Source organism: Pelodiscus sinensis, chromosome 9 (assembly GCF_052426305.1).
Source record: "Pelodiscus sinensis isolate ZL-2025 chromosome 9, ASM5242630v1, whole genome shotgun sequence".
NCBI classification, from domain to species: Eukaryota; Metazoa; Chordata; order Testudines; family Trionychidae; genus Pelodiscus; species Pelodiscus sinensis.
The window spans coordinates 3,957,448-3,979,568 of NC_143060.1; the positions used below are offsets into that span (position 1 = coordinate 3,957,448).

General features: G+C 45.7%; 1 protein-coding gene across 4 annotated transcripts; it reads left to right on the forward strand.

Moving 5' to 3' along the window:
• Positions 1–2,591: 2,591 nt before the first annotated feature.
• NASP (nuclear autoantigenic sperm protein) lies at positions 2,592–22,009 on the forward strand. Of its 4 annotated transcripts, none has more exons than XM_075935879.2 (15): positions 2,593–2,744; positions 6,084–6,140; positions 7,859–7,969; positions 9,087–9,167; positions 9,738–9,844; positions 10,594–11,397; positions 13,875–13,957; positions 16,957–17,042; positions 17,199–17,272; positions 18,230–18,418; positions 18,849–19,015; positions 19,961–20,017; positions 20,114–20,185; positions 21,197–21,325; positions 21,845–22,009. In XM_075935879.2, exons 1-15 carry the CDS (start codon positions 2,704–2,706, stop codon positions 21,896–21,898), a joined length of 2,112 nt encoding a protein of 703 aa, XP_075791994.2. In that variant the 5' UTR covers positions 2,593–2,703; the 3' UTR covers positions 21,899–22,009. The 4 variants fall into 4 exon arrangements, 3 of the variants coding, with proteins under 3 accessions (XP_075791995.1, XP_075791994.2, XP_089636523.1); XM_089780397.1 differs by lacking the exon at positions 2,593–2,744 and adding an exon at positions 5,164–5,233 and having other exon boundaries at positions 6,082–6,140; XR_012905828.2 differs by lacking the exon at positions 21,845–22,009 and having other exon boundaries at positions 2,592–2,744; positions 18,849–19,043; positions 21,197–21,301.
• Positions 22,010–22,121: the final 112 nt, after the last annotated feature.

The window sequence follows — 22,121 nt, forward strand, 5'->3', positions numbered from 1 at the left end:
TTATGGATTGCTTGCATTTAAATTTTCCAGTTGTATTGGATTTTAATTTGCTGCCCTTCAATATAATTAAACAGGCCCTTGTTCCTGGATTATGCAAAAGGATAACCATGTTGTTCTACTCATGTTACTTTATCATTCATAAGAATGGCCAGACTGGGTCAGACCAAAGGTCCATCTAGCCCAGCATCTTATCTTCTAACGGGTCAATGCCAGATGCCCCAGAGGGAGTGAACAGAACAGGGAATCATCACGTGATCCCTCCCATGTCACCCATTCCCAGCTTCTGACAAACAGAGGCTAGGGACACTGTTCCTACCCACCCTGGCTAATAGACATTGATAGACCTAACCTCCATGAATTTATCTAGTTCTTTTTTGAACCCTGTTAATGTCCTAGTCTTCGCAACAAGGAGTTCCACAGGTTGACTGTGCGCTGTACGAAGAAAAACTTCCTTTTGTTTGATTCATAATTGATCTATCACCATCACATTTCCTCTTAGGCTTTATAGTTCTAATTGTGTTTTTGCTAGCCTTTCCGGGTCGGGGGGCTATGTCTACACTGCCCCCATTTTGTGCAAAAATATGCAAATGAGGCGAAGCATGGAATATGGCCACGCCTCATTTGCATAATTAATGAGGCTCCATTTTTGCACAAGAGGCTTTTGTGCAAGATTCGTTCTTCTACTTTTTTTCCCCAGAAAGAACAGCTCTTGCGCAAGAGGGGTTTTTGTGCAAAAATGGAGCCTCATTAATTATGCAAATGAGGCATGGTGATATTCCACACTGTCTCATTTGCATATTTTTGCACAAAATGGGGGCAGTGTAGACATAGTCTTAGGGTATATCTACACTACAGAGTGTTTTCGGAAAAATGGCCATTTTCCCAAAAAAACTTCAATTACATCCACACTGCGTGTTCTTTTGAAAGAACAGAGGGGTTTTTCCGACATTGGAAATCTTCCTCGTAGAATGAAGAAGCCTTTTTCTGAAGGAGCTCTTTTGGAAAAAGATGTGTGTGAATGAGGAAGAGGGAGTTCTTTTGAAAGAAGAGGAAAAAGCTCAGGTGCCCTGCTGGCCACTCCATCCATAGTAATCACAGCTGAACTGCGAGATACTGTCCATTCCGTGTGGATGCTATCTTTCAAAAAAGCAAATCGCTTTTTTGATGCACTTTTGCAGTGTGGATTCTCCCTTTTGGAAGAAGCCTGAAGACTAGACTTAACCTTACTCTACTCGCAGGTAAGTCCATGCCTTTAATCCTGGGTTGGGGAACCGATTTGGGGTGGGGGACTGCTGACCCACATGATCCAGCTGAGAAAGAAAGATGCACATTCCCTTTGCACATTAGAGTCTAGAGGGGCTCAGGCTCGTACATTTTGTGTGTTCCAGCCCTGAGGTGGGATGATGGGGGGGCGGGTTGGAGCTCTGAGCTTCAGGGGCCAGATCCAGGCAAGCTGGGAGGTGCAACCTGGCCTGAGGTTCCCCATCCTTACTCTAACTCTTTGGCTATGTCTGCATTGGCATGATCTTGCGCAAATACTCTAACGCAAGAGTTCTTGCGTTAAAGTATTTGTGCAAGAGAGCATCTACACTGGCATGTGCCTTTGCGCAAGCGATGTGCTTTTGCGCAAGAGCATCCATGCCAGTGTAGACACTCTCTTGCACAAGAAAGCTCCGATGGCCATTTTAACCATAGGGCTTTCTTGCACAAGAAATTCATGTTGCCTGTCTACACTGGCCTCTTACGCAAGAACAGTTGCACAAAAGGGCTTATTCCTGAGCGGGAGCATCACAGTTCTTGCGCAAGAAGCCCTGATTTCATACAATAGCACGTCAGTGTTCTTGCGCAAGGACTCGCGGCCAGTGTAGACAGGCAGCAAGTTTTGGCGCAAAAGCAGCTGCTTTTGCGCAAGATCACACCAATGTAGACGCAGCCTTTCTGTTGTCTGCCTCTTCTTTCTGAGCTCTCCAGTTAGAGAGAGGGTGACCCGAACCAGACGCAGCATGTCAGGGAGGGGAGCGATGGTGAATTATATGATGGAATTATTGTCATTTGCACCGCTGTGCTTCATTCGTCTTAGCACAAGGTTGGCTTGTGATGAGCGCTGTTACCCCTTGTGCACAGCAGTGTGTGGGGGGGGGGTGCCTTGCTGTCTGAGTGCCCCCCGAGGGTTTCACATCCCGCCAGCTTGCACAGCCCTGCAGGCTGCTGCTTGCTCGGCACGGGGGGGCAGCGCCCCCCGCGGGGGGGTACGTGGGCAATGAGCGCCCCCCCCCATGCGCACAGGGCGGCCTGCGGGAATGGGGGCTTCGGGCCTGCGCGGGGCATGGAGGCTGAGGCTGGAGGCCGCAGAAAAAATGGCGTCAGCCGCAGCCCCCCACCCCGGATCGGATCGGCTCCCACAGCATCCCGGCCCCCCCACCCCCTTCACCGGTCCGCCGACTACGTTTCCCAGCATGCTGTGCGGCCGGCGGCTACGGGTCCCGCGGAGCCGCGCCTGCGAGGGGGAGGGGGGAGGGGACTACGTTTCCCAGCGGGACGTGCGCCCTGAGTTCGGAGCGGGCCGCGCTTCGCGGCCGCGAAGGAGGCTGGGAGCCGCAGTCCGCGGCGTGTGCGCGCGCCGCGGGGCGGGGCCTCGGGGTTATATAGGCAGCCGGAGGGGCCGGGGGCTGCATTCGGCCGTCGTCGCCCCTGTCAGGCTCCATGAAAGCTGCTGCCGCCCGTGCGCCTGGCCCGCAGCCTAGGTACCGCGGCACGGGCCTCGCGGGCGGGCGGGCTTCGCGCGGGGGTGCCGGGCGGGTCGCGCGGAGCGGCCGGCGGGGCCTTGGCTCGCGCCGCTCGAACAAAGGGAGGGGCTGTGCGCGGAGCCTCGCGCTGCAGCGGACCCCCACCCCTCCCCCTTCTTCCCTGCGCCCCGCCCTCTCCCCTGCTCGCGCTGCCCCTTCACCGGGCGTCGGCGGCGCTGCGGGCCGAGCGTTGCGGGGCCCCCACGTGACTCGGCCCGGCCTCCGCCATGTCTGTTGGGGGCAGCGAAGCCTGCCGCGGAGGGAGGGAGGGGGTGGAGCCCGCCGCGTCACGTGGCCTCCGCGGCTGCCTGTGAGCGGCCACCGTTGGGGTTTGGCGCCAAACGGGCGGGGGCGGGGACGGCAGGGGAAAGGCGGGAAAGCGGCCTATTGTCTGCGTGAGGGGAGGCGCTTCCTCAGGGCGCGAGACCCCGCGCGCGGCGGCCGGGGGGGGGTGGCTGCGGGTCCCCCCCGTGGCTGCGGTTGGGCGGGGGGAGGGGGCTGTGGCGCCCCTGGCTGAGCCGTAGGGTGGGGCAGGCTTGGTGAGTGGGCGGGGGCCGCACTCCCCTGTGGAGCGGGGGCGCAGGCGCGGCTGTGGGGCCTCAGTTTGGGGGGGGTTGGCAGTGCAGGAAGCCCCCTCCCCTCCGCGCAGAGGCGGCTGGAGCCCTGGGGCCGCCCCCTGGTGCCGTGGGGTGGGCCAGGCTCAGCCCTGGGGCCGCCCCCTGGTCCCGTGGGGTGGGCCAGGCTCAGCCCTGGGGCCGCCCCCTGGTCCCGTGGGGTGGGCCAGGCTCAGCCCTGGGGCCGCCCCCTGGTCCGTGGGGTGGGCCAGGCTCAGCCCTGGGGCCGCCCCCTGGTCCCGTGGGGTGGGCCAGGCTCAGCCTTGGGGCCGCCCCCTGGTCCCGTGGGGTGGGCCAGGCTCAGCCTTGGGGCCGCCCCTGGTCCCGTGGGGTGGGCCAGGCTCAGCCCTGGGGCCGCCCCCTGGTCCCGTGGGGTGGGCCAGGCTCAGCCTTGGGGCCGCCCCCTGGTCCCGTGGGGTGGGCCAGGCTCAGCCTTGGGGCCGCCCCTGGTCCCGTGGGGTGGGCCAGGCTCAGCCTTGGGGCCGCCCCCTGGTCCCGTGGGGTGGGCCAGGCTCAGCCTTGGGGCCGCCCCCTGGTCCCGTGGGGTGGGCCAGGCTCAGCCCTGGGGCCGCCCCCTGGGGCCGCCCCCTGGTCCCGTGGGGTGGGCCAGGCTCAGCCCTGGGGCCGCCCCCATCTCGCCTGCCCCTGCCCTAGGGCTCCCCTCTGGGGCCGGGCTGCGGGACATGGCATAGCCCGGCTGGGAGCTGCACGCATGGGCGATGTAGGCAAGGAGAGGCGTTGCCTTACCAAAACTGCCTACCTGCTTGGCAACGGGCAGGGCTTAGCTGGGGGGGGCTGAGCCTTCACCCGCTGCCCAGGCTAATCTCAATGGGCCGCGCGTCAGAGACCCCGTTATGTGGAATACCTACGATCCCTTTTCCAGGAACGAGGGGCTCTGAAGGGCAGACTTTAAACAACGCACCCACGACCGGAGCAGAGTAGGCTTTGGAGTTCTAGGTGTAGGTACTCTACCCACAGACACATCTCTCTGTACTTGCCAGGGTAGCTGTTGTTAATTTGTATCTGCAAAAAGCGAGGAGTCCTGTGGCACCTTAAAGGCTGATTTATTTGAGCCTAAGCTTTCATGGTTAAAAATCACTCTCATCTCTGTACTTGAGACTTGCAGCCCCAGGTATGGCTGTAGTTCTACTAAGTAACTGCCCAAACATGTACAATATGGGTTAGGAAGGCTGCTGTAGTGTATAAGGCACTGGAGAGCTGAGTTCAGGCTCATCTTGCCTAGAAATTTCCCATCTGACCATGTATGAGTTAATATGCCCTGTGTTTCCATACCCCACGTGGTATAATACTTCCTTACTTCTGTGTTGGGGTGACAAAATCCATTAATATTTGAGATACTGTGGTGATGAGCTGTATAAGTACTCAGATAATATTCTGTCACTGAATGGGATGTCTACACACTTCTATTGATTTATCTAAATTGGTTTCCTAAAACCAATTTGATTATTTTTGTGCAACTTTGTTTGAATTCTGTTTCTTTGTTTGAAATCAGTGAGTGTCAAACCACAAAAATGCATAGCTTTAACATGGGTTTTAAATTGTGCTGGCGGGTAAAGGTAAACCCAGGAAATGCAGCCAGGGTTAAAGAAGGGGGCTGAGCCTAGTTGAATTCTGTATATAAATCAGCTTGCCTTGCTAGCAAATCCCCACTTAGAAAGTGCTGTCTCTTCTCCTTAGGATATACTCCAGTATAGATCCTCTGGCTGTTAGACCTTAACTCCACATGGTCTTGCTGGGTGAAGAGGGCACATTTTGTAACCTTCTTTATTTCACCAAATGAGGCCCCAAAGGCCTTCACTTTCACTGAGCCAGAGATAGGAAACAGGTCGCCATTGGTTACCCCAAATACTGTGCTCTCTTTTAAGGGCTATTGAGACCTTAAGTTCTTCTGACACAGACCTCAGTTTTCTAAAGAAGTTATTTGTGATCTGTCCTGTTACACTTGATGTGGCTTGGCAGGGGAAGTGAACTTTGAAAGTAAGAGAGACACATGAGTTCATTCTAAGAAACATATCAACTTCAGAATAAGTGGTCCTGTTGATTAGCGCTAACTACATGCATGATGCTGACTTCGTTTCCAGCTACAGAGCTGCCTTAATTTGGAAAATAATGAATATATTTTAGCTATGTAAGCAGTAGCTATGGTTGACACTGGTGTTATGCAGTTGATACTGAGTGGGATGGGAGGTGTTCATGGAAAGGTGAGCTAGCCAGCTGTTCAAGGCTGCTACCTGTCTTAAAATTAGGTCAACTTAAAATTAAAATCTGTCAACTTCTTTTGACAGAAAACTGGGTTTTTAACTAAAGAAAAACTTGTGTGAAAAGGATTTGCTTCCCCTACTTATTTCTTACTAGAAAGCCAGCAATGTATGTGGAGGAGGGAGGGGAAACTAAAGTCTTGGTTTCTGATGAGAAGTTAACTTATGGCTGAATAGCATTGGTGAGATCCCAGCATAAAGTGTTCTAATTCTACATTTAATTTCTGATCCGCTATGGCCCACAGCGTAGACAAGTTTCCAGACATCTATTCTGGAAAGTCAAGAGTTCAAAATCGTGCACAAGATTTCTCACGTTACTGATTCTGGAAATGTCTGGTCACTTCACCATTTGGTAACACCATGTACAACACTGCAAAAACTCTAATTGCTTGTTAAATCTTCAGTTGTAGAATGGAAGAGGAATTGACTGCTCCCTCCACTTCTGCAGACAAAACTGATAGGTAAGGGTTTTGAGAGTTAGCAGGCTAAGGTAGGAAAATATAGACAATAGGGTAATAGTGGATCTAATTTGAAATAATATTTAAATCTGACCTTGTGCTTAGCTCTAGATCAGGGGACTTAAACTCCTGGCCTGCATGCCTTCCTAATCTGGAGTGATTGCACATTGGAGCTTGGAATTCCTGGCAGGACCAGAGGTAGAGATGTGAAGGACTAGTCGACTGTTCAATAAGCAAATTCTTATAGGATAGTCACCGCCTCTTCTCTTCTCTCTCTCTGCCCCCCCCCCCCCCCTCCCACTGACCTCGGACTCCATGCGGCACTGCCGCTTTGAAATCCTATGGGGAGCCCAGCCTCAGGCTCCTCACGGCGTTTCACAGAGGCAGTGCCACATGGAGCCCAAGGTCAGTGGGGGAGTCCCCAGCTGACGATGCCATGAGCGGGGAGAAAGTTTGATGAGGCAGGGCTTGGTGTCATAAAGGACAGTGGCAGCTGCAGCCCCAGCCTGCTGGGAGTCCTGGGATGGTTTGTGCAATTGCTCCAGCAAGGCATGCTAACCAGGCATGCCCCACAGGCTGGGAGTTGGAGACCCCTGCTCTAGATACAAGGGTTGTTAAGAAATCATGTAGTTCACAAAAATTTTGTGAACTACAATTAATCTATAAGGGTTAGCACTGCAAACTCAGTCCTGGCTTGTCCCGGGAGCTACCCCCGCTGCAGCTCTGCATTAGAAATATTTTAGGTGCCGGTGGACAGGCAGCCTGGCTCAGTCCTGGCTTGCACCAAGTCCTGAGAGCTATCTCCCACTGTGGCTCCACAATAATACTTTCCTTGCAGAGCAGCAGCAGGGATAGGTTCCAGGACCCAGTGCAAGCTGGGACTGAGCCAGGCTGCTAGCTAGCCCTCCAAAATTTTACCAGCAGAGCCGCGGGGGTGGAGGGGAATGCACGCAGTTGGTATAATCATTTAGCTAAATACACTATTACAGCCCTACTAGATGTAGTTACTGTACAAGAAGCCATGGTTCAGGAGTACTCTTTTGTTCCTTTCTCTGGGCTAACACCAATTAAATTGTTCCAGAGAAACACTGCAGTAACATCCTTTGAGTGCTTCTGTGCTGGTAGCTGTAACACAAAAGCTTGCTCTAGGCATGGCTGCTTGACAAATGTTTGGAGTTTTTTAATGGGTCCCATGTCCCAATATTCCATGCCTATGCAACCAAGTTCCCTGTCTTCACAAACTCTCCCTCTTCTGCAGGCCTTTACACTGAAAAATGTAACAGAAAACTGTATTAACACCTCTTCTCATATTGCAGTGTTGTGTGTATATAAGCCCTTGACTTAGCTGGAGACTGAAAGTTGGCTATTGTATTAAGCAGTCTGTCTCTGATCTGCTTCTTGCAGTGAGAGGTTACATTTGTTCTAACATGAGAGGTGGACAAGTCTTTGTCGTCTTTGTGTTGGAGAACTGTCATCTAAGCCAACAGTAACTGAATAACTATGTATGGTGGAGGCTCACTATTTAGCACTTCTATTCACATTGTTGGTTGATGTTTGACTCTTGGTGGGAAGAATCTGAAGGCTGGATTTTAACGTTGTGAGAAATGGAAGTGTGTACTTGAACAGAAAGTGGCTATAAATATCCCTACAAACTTGTACGCTTACAGATGGTCTCACAACTGTACTGTGACTAACCCAGTCTGTGTTCTGTAACTTTACAGTATGGATGTGGATGGAGAAGCCAAGAAACTACTGGGCTTAGGACAGAAACACTTGGTATTGGGAGATATTCCAGCGGCTGTTAATGCATTCCAGGAAGCTGCTAGTATATTGTAAGTAACTGAACACATCACTTTCTTTATTTGGATGCTTGTTTGGGGCACACTGCTGAAATGTAGCTACTTCACTTGGGCCTAGGCAAGCTGTTTTTATAGTTTGCATCTATCTGAATATTAACTAGAAAACTGAGGCTTATATACTGTCTATGTAGATTTCTTTGAAATAATGTTATTTGTGCTGCTTAGACGCTTAATGATGCTGCAGAAATCAACGTATCAAGAAACCAAAGCAACCTATATATTGCAAAATCAGGAATGTTCTGCAATGTAAATCTCATTAGTCTAATCACTAGGAAACAATCTACAAATTGCAAGCAAAGCAGAGACTGGAGTATTGTCTCATTCTGGGCACCACATTTCAGGAAAGATTTGGAGAAAGTCCAGAGGAGAGCAACAAAAATGATTAAAGCTCTAGAAAACATGAGCTATGAGGGGAGACTGAAAGAATTGGGTTTGTTTAGTTTGGAAAAGAGAAGACTGAGATGGGACACGATAGCTTTCCAGTACCTAAAGGGGTGTTACAAGGAGGAGGGAGGAAAAATTGTTGTCCTTAACATTTCACAATAGGACACGAAGCAATGGACTTTTCAATTGCAACATGGGAGTTTTAGGGTGGACATTAGGAAAAACTTAACTCTTAAGCAGTGAACTTTCCTAGGGAGATTGTGGAATCTCTATCACTGGAGATATTTTAAAAGCAGGTTAGATAAAACAGATGTTTATCACGGAAGATCTGGATGGTGCTCTGTCCTGCCATAAGTGAGACATGAGTAAGTCCAGTCCCCTGCAGTGTTCCTTTCAGTTCTAGTATTCTATGAAATGGCTTAGCTTCTAGAGAGAAAGCACTTAGAACAGTTGATAGTTTAGAAAGCCCACTATCATGTGCTCTGAGCACCAGAACTTTCAGTAGAAACTATTCCAGTAGAAACTATTCCAGTTATCAGAAAGAAGGGATGACAATCATTTGCCTAAGGGTGGAGGTTGTGGGAGGTAACAGTGTGGAAATTGACTTTTCCACACACAAAAGGCTGAAATTACCAATATGCAATATTTATATCTATTTTAAAACATGGTACAAATAACCTGTGTTACTGTGTATTTGCCTTTGTAGGGGTAAAAAGTATGGTGAGACAGCAGATGAGTGTGCAGAAGCTTTTTTTTACTATGGAAAGTCTCTCCTGGAGTTAGCAAGGTATATTAAGACACTCTGGCTGGCTTGTCGGTCCTCTGAATATATAGTATCCATCTTCGTTTCTTTATAAAGGGATACAAGTATATGTGCCTGGGGGGAGGAAGCTACTTTGACAATAGCAACTGCAAATTTTAGTTTAGAGTCTCTGGGGTGAAATCGTTAAATGCAACGGCCTCTTAAAGATGATAAATTAAATGGGGTCACTGTTACTTACAGATGGAGTATGAGCATTAGAATAAGAGTGGGTTATTGATAGAATGCTTGAACGTAGGGAGAAATAGGAGATATAATCTGTGGGGCAGGGGAAAGGGAACTGTTCTTAGTAGTATCACCATGTTGTGTCTTGGTACTGAGTATCATACCATATTTACATGGCATGAGGCTCAGTACCTACTGAAATCAAGAGTTTGGCCTGAACTTTCGCAGGCTAGAACATGAGTACAGTAGAAGAGCTGTAGGTGGGAGAGGTGCTCTCAAATTTGATGCTAGGTAGAGCAGTCAAATGCTGTCTCTTTTTGAGCACAAAATGTATTCCCTGGTTCTTGTGTGCAGCTGATGTGTTTTTTCTAGAATGGAGAATGGTGTTTTGGGAAATGCCTTGGAAGGAGTGCAGGTGGAAGAAGAGGAAGAAAAAGCAGAAGATGACTCAATGGTAGAAAATGCTGATAACGTAGATGGTATGTAGAGCTGTCTAACATGCCATAGAGATGCCAAGCTGTATTACCTTGTGTGAATATTGGACCTGGATTCTTTACCTTGCTGCCCTAGATCTGAAATTTTGTGCCAGAACTTTTAGCAGATGGAAGAATCTTATTCTGTAAATCTCCCAAACCTAGCTAAATTTTTTATTTTGCAAGAAACTCTTCTTTCACACTGAGTCAAGGGGTCACAAAATTTGTCAATTGTGCAGCATTACTCAAACTTACTTTCCTGTTCCTGTTCTAAGTTTTCCAGCCAGCTAGGACTGCTTTGTATCCTTGCAGCAGTACAGTGGCATGTGGTATCATTCACTTTAAGTTGGTCATAAGGGGGAGTTTATTTTGGGTCAGGCTCGCCAAACTGTCCTCAATATAAAAGTTCAAGGGCAGTTTTCTCTAATACATTGCAGAGGATTACTACTCAAGGAGTTTTTAATCCATCTTGACAAATGGATTTAACTTGGCATCTCTTGCTCAGCTGTGACTAAAAATTCTAATGCATAAAACTGTTTTGCTTGAGTTGTCACTTACAAGACCATAGGGACTCCCAAAGCTTGTTGGTTGGGACTTGGGACCCAGTTTCTTTAGATTTCATAAGGAATTGAGTTTAGGAACATGGGCTATACACACACTGGAAGGGCCCGAGGGTGGTATTTTTCAGTTTCTATTAATGCTTTTATTACTAAACTCGAAGGAATGTTTATGCTTCATCTTCCTTAACTATGTAGAAGAAACAAGGGAGGAGTTGAGAGAGCAGGTATATAACGCCATGGGGGAAAAGGACGTATCCAAAAAATCTGCAGAAGAGTCTTCAGTACTGAGTGAAGCTGGGAAGGAAGCAGGAGAGGATGTGGAAATGGGAGGAAAATCAAGAGAAGCAGCAATTGCTGACACAGAGAAAAAGCTTACAGAGAAGGCGGAAGAGCGGGTAGAGGCAGATATGCAGGAGAAGACAGTGTCAGAAGAGGAGCAGGCAGAGGTGGCTGTGGAAAAGGAGGCAGTGGCAGACAATCCTGTGATAGAAGCAGCAGAAAAGCAAGCTGAGGCAGGTATTGAAGAGAAGAAGGCAGTGGCGCTGGCCACGGAAGAGCAGGCAGATGGCTATGTGGAGGAGAAGGCAGTGGCGCTGGCCACGGAAGAGCAGGCAGATGGCGATGTGGAGGAGAAGGCAGTGGCCCTGGCCACAGAAGAGCAGGCAGATGGCGATGTGGAGGAGAAGGCAGTGGCCCTGGCCACGGAAGAGCAGGCAGATGGCGATGTGGAGGAGAAGGCAGTGGTGCTGGCCAGGGAAGAGATGCTCAAGTCAAAAGAGGTCCTGGCCTCAAAAGAAACATTGCTTGCAGCTGGAAATGCTACCACACCTGCAGAGGGTAAAGAGTCAACTAATGAAATGCAATCTGAAGAAAAAGTTGAAGTAAAAGTTGAAGTAGCTGTTAAGGTAGAAAAAGAGAGACATGACCTGATGGAAGAGGGAGATGGTGATAAGGTAGAAAAAGAAGAGGAGAGAGAGGACCTGATGGAAGAGGGTGAAGGTAACAGGGATAGGAGAAGTACTTTTGGGTGGATTACTTGATGGTTTTGACTTGCTAACTGGGGTAAAAGTTACTTTTCCATTCAGAATTTTCTGTTTGCCAAAGACTAATGGAAGGTTCCAAACAAAGGGTGCTTGGATATAAAATCCTCCAAATAACTGGCTTCAGTTAAGTTTCACATAGCAGTGAATCATTTTAGCTTTTGTCTAATGCTTAACTAACTGCAAAGCAAAATCTGTGGTTATCTTTTGGGGGGCTGTGGCTAGCTTCAGCAGTAATGTGTGGCAAGTAATATAACTGGGCTGGTAGAGAATACTGAATGGATGTTCACTTGCATGTATGTGGGTTTATTGCACTAACCTTCAAATAATTTGAGTCACAGGTTGCTTTCTGGTCCTAATCTCCAATTTTAGACTTTGGAGCAGTAAAGTAGAATCCACTGAATTGATACATATGATAGCATATCTTGTATTGAGAATTGGAACTAGTCTATGGAACCTCATTGACTAAAGAATGAACTTCATTGTGAAACTTAAATGTAAACTGATAGGTTTTAAAATTCTATTGTAAATTGGTGCTAGCTTATACAAGCTTCTTCCTATGTAGCTTTTCATGTTGTTCTGCTTCCCTGCTTCATTTACCTGCTTAACTATTCTAACAAATTCTATATGCTTTCCAAAATAACATACTTAGACGTTAAGAGGCTATAAATCATCATATGGTATTTTGACATTGACAATCCGAATGACTGTTGGAACATCATGGCGGATCAGTCTATAACAGCCTAAGCCTCATTTTAATAGTAACAGAACATCCACAGTCTCAATTTCCTTAGCATCGTCTGGACAATATTAGAGGCGTTTTTCATTTTGAACATCATGGCAGAACGATCTAGAACAATCACATAGGATGTAATCTAGCCAGTGTAAAACAGTGGCTCTCAATCCTTTCAGACTTCTGCGTACCTTTCAGCAATCTGATTTGTTCTGCATACTCCCAGGTTTCACCTAATTTAAACTACTCGCTTACAAAATCAGATATAAAAATATAAAGTGTCAGAGCTTGGGATGTTACAATAGTTGGTTAAATGCTAACACTTAACGGTTTAACTTAGGGCCTGCTCGTGGTTATGGAATCCCTTCACATGGCCTGCCAACAGTTTAGCATCCCTAGTTAGAGTACACTATCTACTGAAACTCTTCTTGTTTTTACCATTATTGTGGTATTTACTTATTCAATAACTTTATACTTGCATTTCAATGTATAGTGTGTATATATAGAGCAGTATAAAAGTCATTGAAATTTTAGTTTGTACTGACTCCACTAATGCTTTTTGTTGCCTGTTGTAAAACTAGGCAAATATCTAGATAAGTTGAGGTACTCCTTGAAGACCTATGCATACCCCTGGTTGAGAATTGCTGCTGTAAAGTATCTTCAGTTACCATATGCTTGCAGATAGACCCTTGTATTCTCTTTCTCTTGCCTCACTCAGTCTGTGCCAACAAGAAAAATAGCTCTCAACTTTTTTCCCTCCAAATGGCATGGGTGGGGGCAAGTACGCTGACATCCATTTGTTAACTTTGTGAGGATTGTTTGATAACAGCCTCTTGGCCTAATGTTTTTTTCCTCCAGTCTCGAGTTGTAGTCATGTTTGCACAGGTAAATTATCTAAGTGTCTTATTAGGAAGTTAAACACCTAGGTTCTTTGTCCCCATGCTTATCAATCAAGTGTTATACATAGGAGACTTGGCCTGTTTTTGCTGCCGGTATACCATTGCCAATATGGTGGTTGAATGTGGCTCTAGCTGTGGCAGTTATCACAGATGACCACCCATGCGAATCACCCTTATGTTCTAGAGACCATACCTATGTTCTTTCTGTCAAAAGTAACAAGCTTCCTCAAGAGAAGAGAAACTTGAACAGCACAGAGGCTGGTTCCAGCTTTCCCACAGAGCTGCCTTTTTCCAGATCTGTACTAGATTTCCAAGCTTGTATGGGAAGTTGCATGGATACTGCAAAATTACACATTGCCTGATTAAAATCTCCTAGGTTGTCGAAATCATAAGCAGTCTGCACTTGAGTTTTAGAAATAGCTGACACACATGGTATCAGAAATGCTACCTTGATGACTTGTAAGACTAAATGCTAGTCAGATTTGTCTTGGGTGATGTTTACAACTTCATGGACTTCACTTGGGAGTGCCCATGGGAAAGTCAGATTTTAGCCCTAAAACTTCCATTCTAGGTAGTGCAAAATCCGAAAACATAATGTTAAGCCTCTTTTGTAGAACTGTAGTAACATTTTTAGCAAGATGAGTATTGCAAGAGGCTACAGTATCATTTGGACTGTTCTAACATTGCACATAATTCATCACGGAAAAGAGGGAGATGCTTGCCTAAACAACTGAGCCAGGCAAAACAGATTGTGTAGGTGTGCATAGCAAATAACTAGTTATTCTCTGCAAACTTTCCTTGCAGAAACAGAAGGATCAGATGAGGAAGATAAAGAAAATGACAAAACTGAAGACGATAAAGAAAATGACTCCACCATTGAAGAGAAGGTGAGAGATTTTTTACTGTTCTATTCATTTGGAAGAACACAGAACTAATGCTTATGGCTGAATAGCATTGGGTAATCCAGGCACAAAAGGGGTTCTGTCTGTGACCTTGGGTCCTTGTCATATTCTGATTATCCTGGCACCTTTGCAGACTCTTCAGTGACTATGAAAGGCATATTTGTTAGTCTTGGGTAAAACTAATGCCCAAAGTGATATTATACTAGTCCCACTTCATCATCTCAGACCTTGCTTGACTAATACGTTTGACAAATGGTGGTTGTGCTGTTATGCTCTTTCTGGACCAGTGACAGCACTCTGGTAGCCAGTGCAGCTCAGAAACAGATTGTACTAGACTGCAGGTGTATTCTCACAATGAACATACTTCAGCTTCACCCTTCCCAATAAACAGCTTGTAATTCCCACTCCTGGGGGAATTCTGCACCAAAACCAAAAATTCTATGCATAATGTTGTAAAATTCTGCATTTTTTCCAAAATGCAATATAATCAAGTTGGCTTCAATTATTTTGGTTACAGTATAATGGATGGGGAATGGGAGAGAGGAGCATTGGAGGAAATCACCAAACCCCCCTCTGTCTAATAGAAATGTAGGTAGGTTTGACCCTTCTAGTTATTAGTCAACAAATACATGCAGCCATATGCTCACTGTTACATCACAGGCAACTAAGAGCAAGTGAGGGCTAGGGACTCAAACTCACAATTTATACTGGCTACTGCCTGTCTCCAGAAAGCTCTGTAGCCATCAGTTCATGAAAATGTTTGTGATGGGAAAGGTTTTCAGTCCAAAAGCTTAGCACTTTACAAAGCCTTTATACTCCCAGGCTACATCTACACTAGCAAGATTTTGCACAAATACTTTTAACGCAAGAGTTTTTGTGTTCAAGTATTTGCACAAGAGAGTATCTACACTGGCATGTGCTTTTGTGCAAGAGTTGTGCTTTTGTGCAAAAGCATCCGTGCCAGTGTAGACACTCTTGCGCAAGAGGGCTTATCCCTGAGCAGGAGCATCAGAGTATTTGCGCAAGAAGTACTGATTTCATATAGTAGAACGTCAGTGTTCTTGCGCAAGTACTCGCAGCCAGTGTAGACAGGTGGCAAGATTTTGCACAAAAGCAGCCGCTTTTGTGCAAAATCTTGCCAATGTAGACACAGCCCCAGAGTGTCCTTTGCCACTTTTTGGAGCCTTAAAACTTTTATACCTATTCATACTCGTACTCCTGAGGGAATTCAAGTATGAGGGAATTCACTAAGCAGCCAGCATTCTGCTCTTTAAGGGAACTGAGCCTGCCCTTCAGCTACCCCTTCAGAAATGCCCCATAGCCATACCACAATAAAGAGCAAAAGGGACAGTCTTTCTGTCTCGTGTGAGACTGCTGAGCCTTCTTTCCCAGGTGGCCACTTTCATTTCTTCCAGCTGCTGTGGGTGCTCAGACAGACCTGCCTGCCCTGACAGGGAGGGGGCAGATGACTACTCTTGCAGCTTCCCTTCACTCGCAGAAATCATTTTTCTGTGGGGAAGCAAAAATCTTGGTGGCTATGAATTTTGTGCATGCACAGTGACGCAGGATTCCCCCAGAAGTAAACGTCCATCCGATTCTCTACTGGTCTGTTAAATATTTATATTCGCCTCTTTACCACTGCACCTTTGTGACTTGGAGTAAGGTGAATTTGAGAAGGGTGGGAAGGGATAAAGTTCTGGTAGCTCATGGATGAGCCTCTGGCTCCAATTGCAATAAAATCAATAGGGATATACATAATCAAAAACTCACAGGGACTGTGTGTCTTGTGTATCCTTGCAGGTATTGCATAACTAGAATTTTTACATATAATGTAGCAATTCAGCATACCTGTGCACTGACTTGAAGGACTCGTTTAACACAGGGTTTCTCAATCCATGGGTTGACGCTCAAAATTGAATTGCCAGAATGTCAGTGTCACACAACTGTCTGGTCTCAGCTCTCCACACTAGGATTTGTTACTTTGTGCTGGGTTGCAGAATCACTCAAGCTTGGCACCTGTCACAGTAAACCTGAAATCCTGGACCAAACCTAAGGAGAGCTGTGATTGCTTAGAGTGGGGAGCAGAGCCCAACCAGCTCCACAGGACATACGTTGATACTGTTACCTAAGACACATGACACAGACTGTTCTCTGTCTGCCCAGGAAGGAGGGAGCTGTGTGCTTCTTGGAGAGTTATTGGCTTGTCACCTCTCTGCCCTCCAGTTCTTTCTCCAGACCACCCCAACTCCTCCTAGGACCACTGATCTTTGCTCCTCATGGACTATAGAGGAGCAATATTTTTGCTGAGCTGTCTTGGCTTGCTTCCTCTTCTCCCTCCCCCACTCCCATTGGTAGGGTTTTTTGCAAGTTTGCATATGGCCAGGACATCTGAAATTGTAGCTCAAGAGTCCCTGCCACATGGGCCCAGTGAGGAGGTGGGGTCATTGTTGAGACTGGGAGCATCTTAAGGGTGGTAGTGGTATGTTTGGATTGTGATAGGCCATTTGAGTCAAGTGAGTCCTGACCCAAAAAGTTAGTTTTTCTTGTTTGACATACACCATATTTTAGCAGGCCACTACACAACTGCTTTAAATGGAATTTTTTACTGCATTGTGTTGGTAATCTGTTAGATGCAAATGGCAATACCTTGCTTTAGCTTTAATTCCTGGTCCTCTTACTAGTAGTATCTTAAGTTCCAAGGTAATGTTGGCAAAGGTTTTCAGTGGTATTCAAATGACTGTAAATAAACTAAAGATGTGAGATGTAGTCTTAAACAGAACCTGAAATCAAGAACTCTTGAGTCTCAGCTAACTTGAAAACAGCAGACTACTGTATGAGCTTGGGACAGTCTCAAGCTGTGGTGACAAATTTAACAATTTTCTATGGCTTTAAATCATAAATTCCTGATAAGCATCTTTCTACACTGTCACACATTGCTTCACTGGGACAAGTCTTTGTATTTAAATTTTTAAATTTAATTCTAGTCGTTTCAGGAGAGTGAAGAGGATGAAGTTGGAAATCTGGAGCTAGCCTGGGATATGCTGGAGTTGGCAAAAGTGATCTATAAAAGGTAAACGTCACACATGTTGAGCTGAGTCTGTTGGGGGGGGGAGGAATAAAAACTTATAGGAAACCACTATAGAAAGTTGGCATGATAGAGGCAAAAGCCTCTGATCAGAGGTTTTTTTTTATAGCAGACTGTCTAACTAAAGCTTTCTTGATTTAGACAGGAAACAAAAGAAGCTCAGCTCCATGCTGCTCAGGCTCACCTAAAACTAGGAGAAGTGAGCATCGAATCTGGTAAACTCTCTGAAATCTGATTGTACATAAAGTGCTAGAGTACTAAACGGGCTTAACTTCTTGCTTGCTTTCACCCATCATGTGCTTATTTAAAATGGCCATAGGTGATGAGCAGGGCTTGACAAGTGGCGGTGAGTCCTATTCACCAGCCACATGGTTTGGCATGCTGCGCATGCGCAGACCGCGCTGTGGCACCATGCCGGGCTAAAATCTACTCGCCCTGGGTGGGTAGATTGCCCTAATTGTCGAGCCCTGCTGATGAGGATATGCCCAGAAGTTTGAATAGTCTTGGGACAAATGAGGGAACAAGCCAATTAACTGCCAACTAAATAAAATGAGGGAAGGCCATGTTGAGCCTCAACTTCTTTTTTTTATTGCTGGAATAGAAATAGAAGTGACTTGAAAATAGACTTGTACACAGTAGCCGCTCTTGAATATGTCTCCAGAAATTCTAGATGAGAACTTGTTGGGTTCTAGAAATTGGCTGACTCCCCCAAACATCTCTGGTTGGCTTCTTGGTGTTCTTGAGTGCACACAAGGAAAAAATGCGTCAGTTGCTTAATTCTGAGATTTTTGCCTAAGTTGAAACAATGTAGTTCTTTATCATCTTTGCCCCCTTTGGCTAGAAAGTGATTTCAGACTGAATTCATCTGGGAGGATTCAATGGGTGGTTAGGACTGCAAAACTAGGATTGTGCATATGGCACTGTCTAAATCACTGCTCAAATGAGGGGAGAGGAGGAGGTTGGGCAGAAAGTGTAGCACTACATGAAAATGATTAACTCAAGTTGTGTGTCTAATTATTAGCTTCACTTTACGAGGCAACTGATATCAGTCCACCTAGAATCAAAGAGCAGTCTGTGGAATAAATTAGATGGGGAGACCTGTCATGTAAGAATTGCTTGGCTTAATATGTATAATGTTTGTTAAAGGTTCATGGCTTTTTTTCTATTTGTAGAAAACTATGCACAAGCTATAGAAGAGTTTCAGGCATGCCTAGCCTTGCAGCAGAAGTATTTAGACTCTCATGACCGCTTGTTAGCAGAGTCACACTACCAATTGGCACTGGCATATCACTACAACAGCCAGTTTGATGAAGCAATTCTGCAGTTCAGTAAATCTCTTGAAGTCATTGACAAAAGAATGAGTAAGTAGATTTGCTAAAACTAGATAACTCATAAGAAAGCTGGAGAAAGCTAAGATGTTAGTAAAGTGGAAATGCACTACTCTCTCCATTAGAGACCATTGAGAGAGATGTGGAGAGTAGGGATGTTAGTGTTTTTGTAAACATGTAATCACTAAAATTTTCAGCAGTTACCAGTTTACATAGGGAGGAAGACAGCTTTTAAGCTGGCTCCCTGTGAGCACCTGCTCCTGCAGAACCGCCCTGCCCTGATAGAGGCAATGCGGGTGGTGGGGATCTTTCATTGAAACCATGAGGGTTAACTTTTGAGCCCCGGTTCACTGGTTAACCATTTAAATGTGTACACTGGCATGTCCCAAGTGGAGAGGAGCTCAGGAGCTTTTGCCTATTGTATCATTGGTTTACTAAATTGCTGACTAACTTGTATTTCTAGTGATGCTGACTGAACGAATAAAGAAAACAGATGGAGGAGCTACTGAGGACGAGAAGGAGATCGAAGAATTAAAGGGGCTACTTCCTGAAATTAAAGAAAAGATAGAAGATTCAAAGGAGTCTCAGAAGAGTGCAAGAGTAGCTGAACTGGCTTTGAAAGCAACTCTGGTTAGCTCTTAGTTTGTTTACTCTTCTAGTAAGTTGGCATTTACTCCTAGTTGAAGGGGAGAGCAGAAGGACTTACAACAGCAGGGTTGGCTGTTACTGGTCTAGAATTAGTGCTCATCTGCAAATGACCTTCTGTGACCAGAAAATAAATTTACTTCTGTCCCACTATGCTTTCTCCTCTTGATAAAGCTACCGCTTGTTGGGAAAGCGCTCAGCAAAGGGGTAGAGAAGACAATTTCACATGCTAGCTGTTATTGTTCAATCAACAACTGTAAGAGCAATGGGTTTTTTGGGCAATGGTTTGGGTTTTTAGCAAGATAGGTAGAACTTAATTGTTCTCCTCCCTACCTGATAGGCAACCTGTTTGCTCATTCACTGCAAAATCAGTTGGTTGGGTTGGTATAAACTTCTGCAAGTTGGGTACTTGGTGCAAGAAACAAAACTGAGGATTATTTCGTAACTAAAGTCAAATTGATTTGGTTAATGCATATATAATAAAACACCACATCCTGGAGAGAAACAGAACAAACCTATTCATGATACAGCTAGCACATGAAATGCAGTGTGTGTATCTGTTTCATTGTAATAATATATTTACTTCAGAAGTAAAGAGTAGGCAACAGTTATTTAAAAATGAATGAACTGAAATGTCACACTTGACCTCTTCTGTTACTATCGCAAACTGAAAAGTAGTTTAAGATTTTCATGGCAGGCATCCAGGGGTGGCGTGTGAGCCTAGGCAAACTAGGCAGTTGCCAAGGGTGCTGCTGGCCCAGGCGCCTGATGATGACTCCATGGCCATTGATGGGCTGTGCGCCTTCCGCCTGGGGCGCCAGCTGTCGCAGCCGGCCTTGAGCTGCTCCTGCAGACATCCTTTTGGGTGATCAGTAACACAACTGGAAGCCAGAAGAGCTTGACTAATTGCTATGGTTTCTTTCATTTTAGGTTGGAGGCACTACCTCTGGTTTTACACAGAGTGAAGAAAGCTGTTCTGTTTCTACAGTAAGTGAAATAAATCAGAGTTCAGACAGGCATTTAAATACTACTTTATTGGGAAGTTTTAATGTTGCTTTCTTTACAACCTCTGTCTGGTAATAGGTCTCAGTAAGAAAACCAACTGATGGAGCGTCCCAGTGTGTTACAGACATCTCCCATCTTGTCAGAAAAAAGGTGTGTCCAGATATATAGAGCTGTTTGTCCAAACTAATATAAAACTACTGCTGGCTTGCACTGTGTATAGTTGGCTAACCAAAGCCTTTAACTCTCACCGTTATGCACAGAACAAATTCTTGGGGTGGGGAGAATACTGCATAAAACTCCTTTCCACTGGGAGCCAATCAGTCTGGGAGCCAATCAGTTTTCCTGGAAAGTAGCTTTTGATGGTTCCTTGTATGCTTTACAGCACCCCTCCTGATCCGCACTGGTTTAATTTCAAAGCTGAATTGTGTGGGTCCTATAGACACTCAGTGCTCTATGTTGAGGCCCTGCATGAAGGAGCAGGGTAGGCCATAGATATTGAGGGAAAACAACCAGCCTGAGTTGGGTTCCCTTATTTCCAAGTGGAAACGGAGCATTGGAGTTAAAATAGCAAAGCCAGTCTAAAGGGGTAGTTTGTATACTCCTAGTAAAATCTGACTTATTGGAGTAATTAGTAATCAAAGTGTTTGGTGCTGTGTGTGGTGGTGTGGGGGGGGGGGGGGAGGTGGAGGAAAGTGTCATTAGTATTTTCCTAATCTAAATCAAATTTCCGAGTACTTTTCACTTGCATATTGATGTATTGTTACGGCATGCAATGTTTGTTTGCATTTTTTCATGCCAGCATCTTTCAGTCCCAACTCTCAGGGCACATCTGAAGCCTCTGCCATCAGTTCAGAAGCTTAGCTCAGATGTAAGGGTACTAAAACCAGAAATTTAATGTATAAAGAGGATGCTTTCCTACCAAAGTATAATTAAGGATGGCAAAAATGAAGATACTACTAGTATCTAGGCAAGGTAGAATCAGGATTCCTTACTGCAATTGAACTCTTGTGCCAAAAGCTTAGGATTCATTTGACATTTTAAGTCCTATTTGGTGTAACCCATCGTGACTAGGGATTGAGTAGTTAATGTGCAACATCTAAACATTAATTTTCTAGAGTCTTAAATTTGTACATAGTGAAGACTAAACAATTTTGTCTTCAGAGGAAACCAGAGGAGGAGACTCAACAGGGAGACAATGAAGCTAAGAAATGTAAACCAGAACCGGCTGTCAATGGTGGTGGAGATGCTGCCCCCAGTGGAAATGAGGTTGCAGAAAAAGTGGAAGAAGAGGTGGGCAGTTGAGTCAGGAGTCTGTGCCGTGTATATTTCCGTCTGTTCAGGCATACTTTTCATGCCTGATGCGTCTAATACTTTACCTGCTGGCTGTCTTCCTAAGACTGCTGTATGGAGCTAGGAATTTGCTGGGTTCAGCAGAGTGCATGTTACACACACATCTGACCCTTAGTCATTTGGAAAGTAAAACAGCCCCATAGTTTTGCCCACTGGGGAGATGGTAACACAGAGCTAAGTGTTTAAATTACAGCTGAGCAAAACCACAAGATTCTCCTAAAGTATTGGTGTGTAATTGACATGGAGTAGAAGCCTTACTTAAAACCAAAGGGCATGCAGGCTTTGAAACTTGTCTACATCTAGATTTCAGAATAGTGCTTGGTTTCTATAATTACCAGTGGAGTGTAGGTAACCAGTTAATGTAACTATCCAAGCTATCAACATTTTCTGAGTTGGCACATGAATTAGCTGATGTGGAACATGTAATACGGATTCTTAAATTGCATTTCTCTCTTTCAGACAGAGAAAAGGCCACAAATGGAATCAGGGGCTGCAGTTGAAAATACAGTATGATAGGTCTTTAACATGGACCCCTCCTCTCCTCCCAAGGAGAATGGTTTTGTATATAGTGTATTTTTTCACTTTGACAACTTTTGTATGACTTCAATAAAGATTGTAAGCAAATGTTTCAGACTCTTCCTTAATATGGGTGAACTATGTTTCTGGTACAACAGAACAGAGGAACAAATTCTCAGCTCTATTGTGCTGTTGACAAAATGTCCCAAGGAACAGTAAT

Excerpts from the sequence above, each read along its gene's own strand:
- NASP (XM_075935879.2), top strand. The coding sequence starts at position 2,704 with ATGAAAGCTGCTGCCGCCCGTGCGCCTGGCCCGCAGCCTAG. Across the intron at positions 7,970-9,086 it reads CAGGAAGCTGCTAGTATATT|GGGTAAAAAGTATGGTGAGA; the intron begins GTAAGTAACTGA and ends TTGCCTTTGTAG. Across the intron at positions 19,016-19,960 it reads TGGCTTTGAAAGCAACTCTG|GTTGGAGGCACTACCTCTGG; the intron begins GTTAGCTCTTAG and ends CTTTCATTTTAG.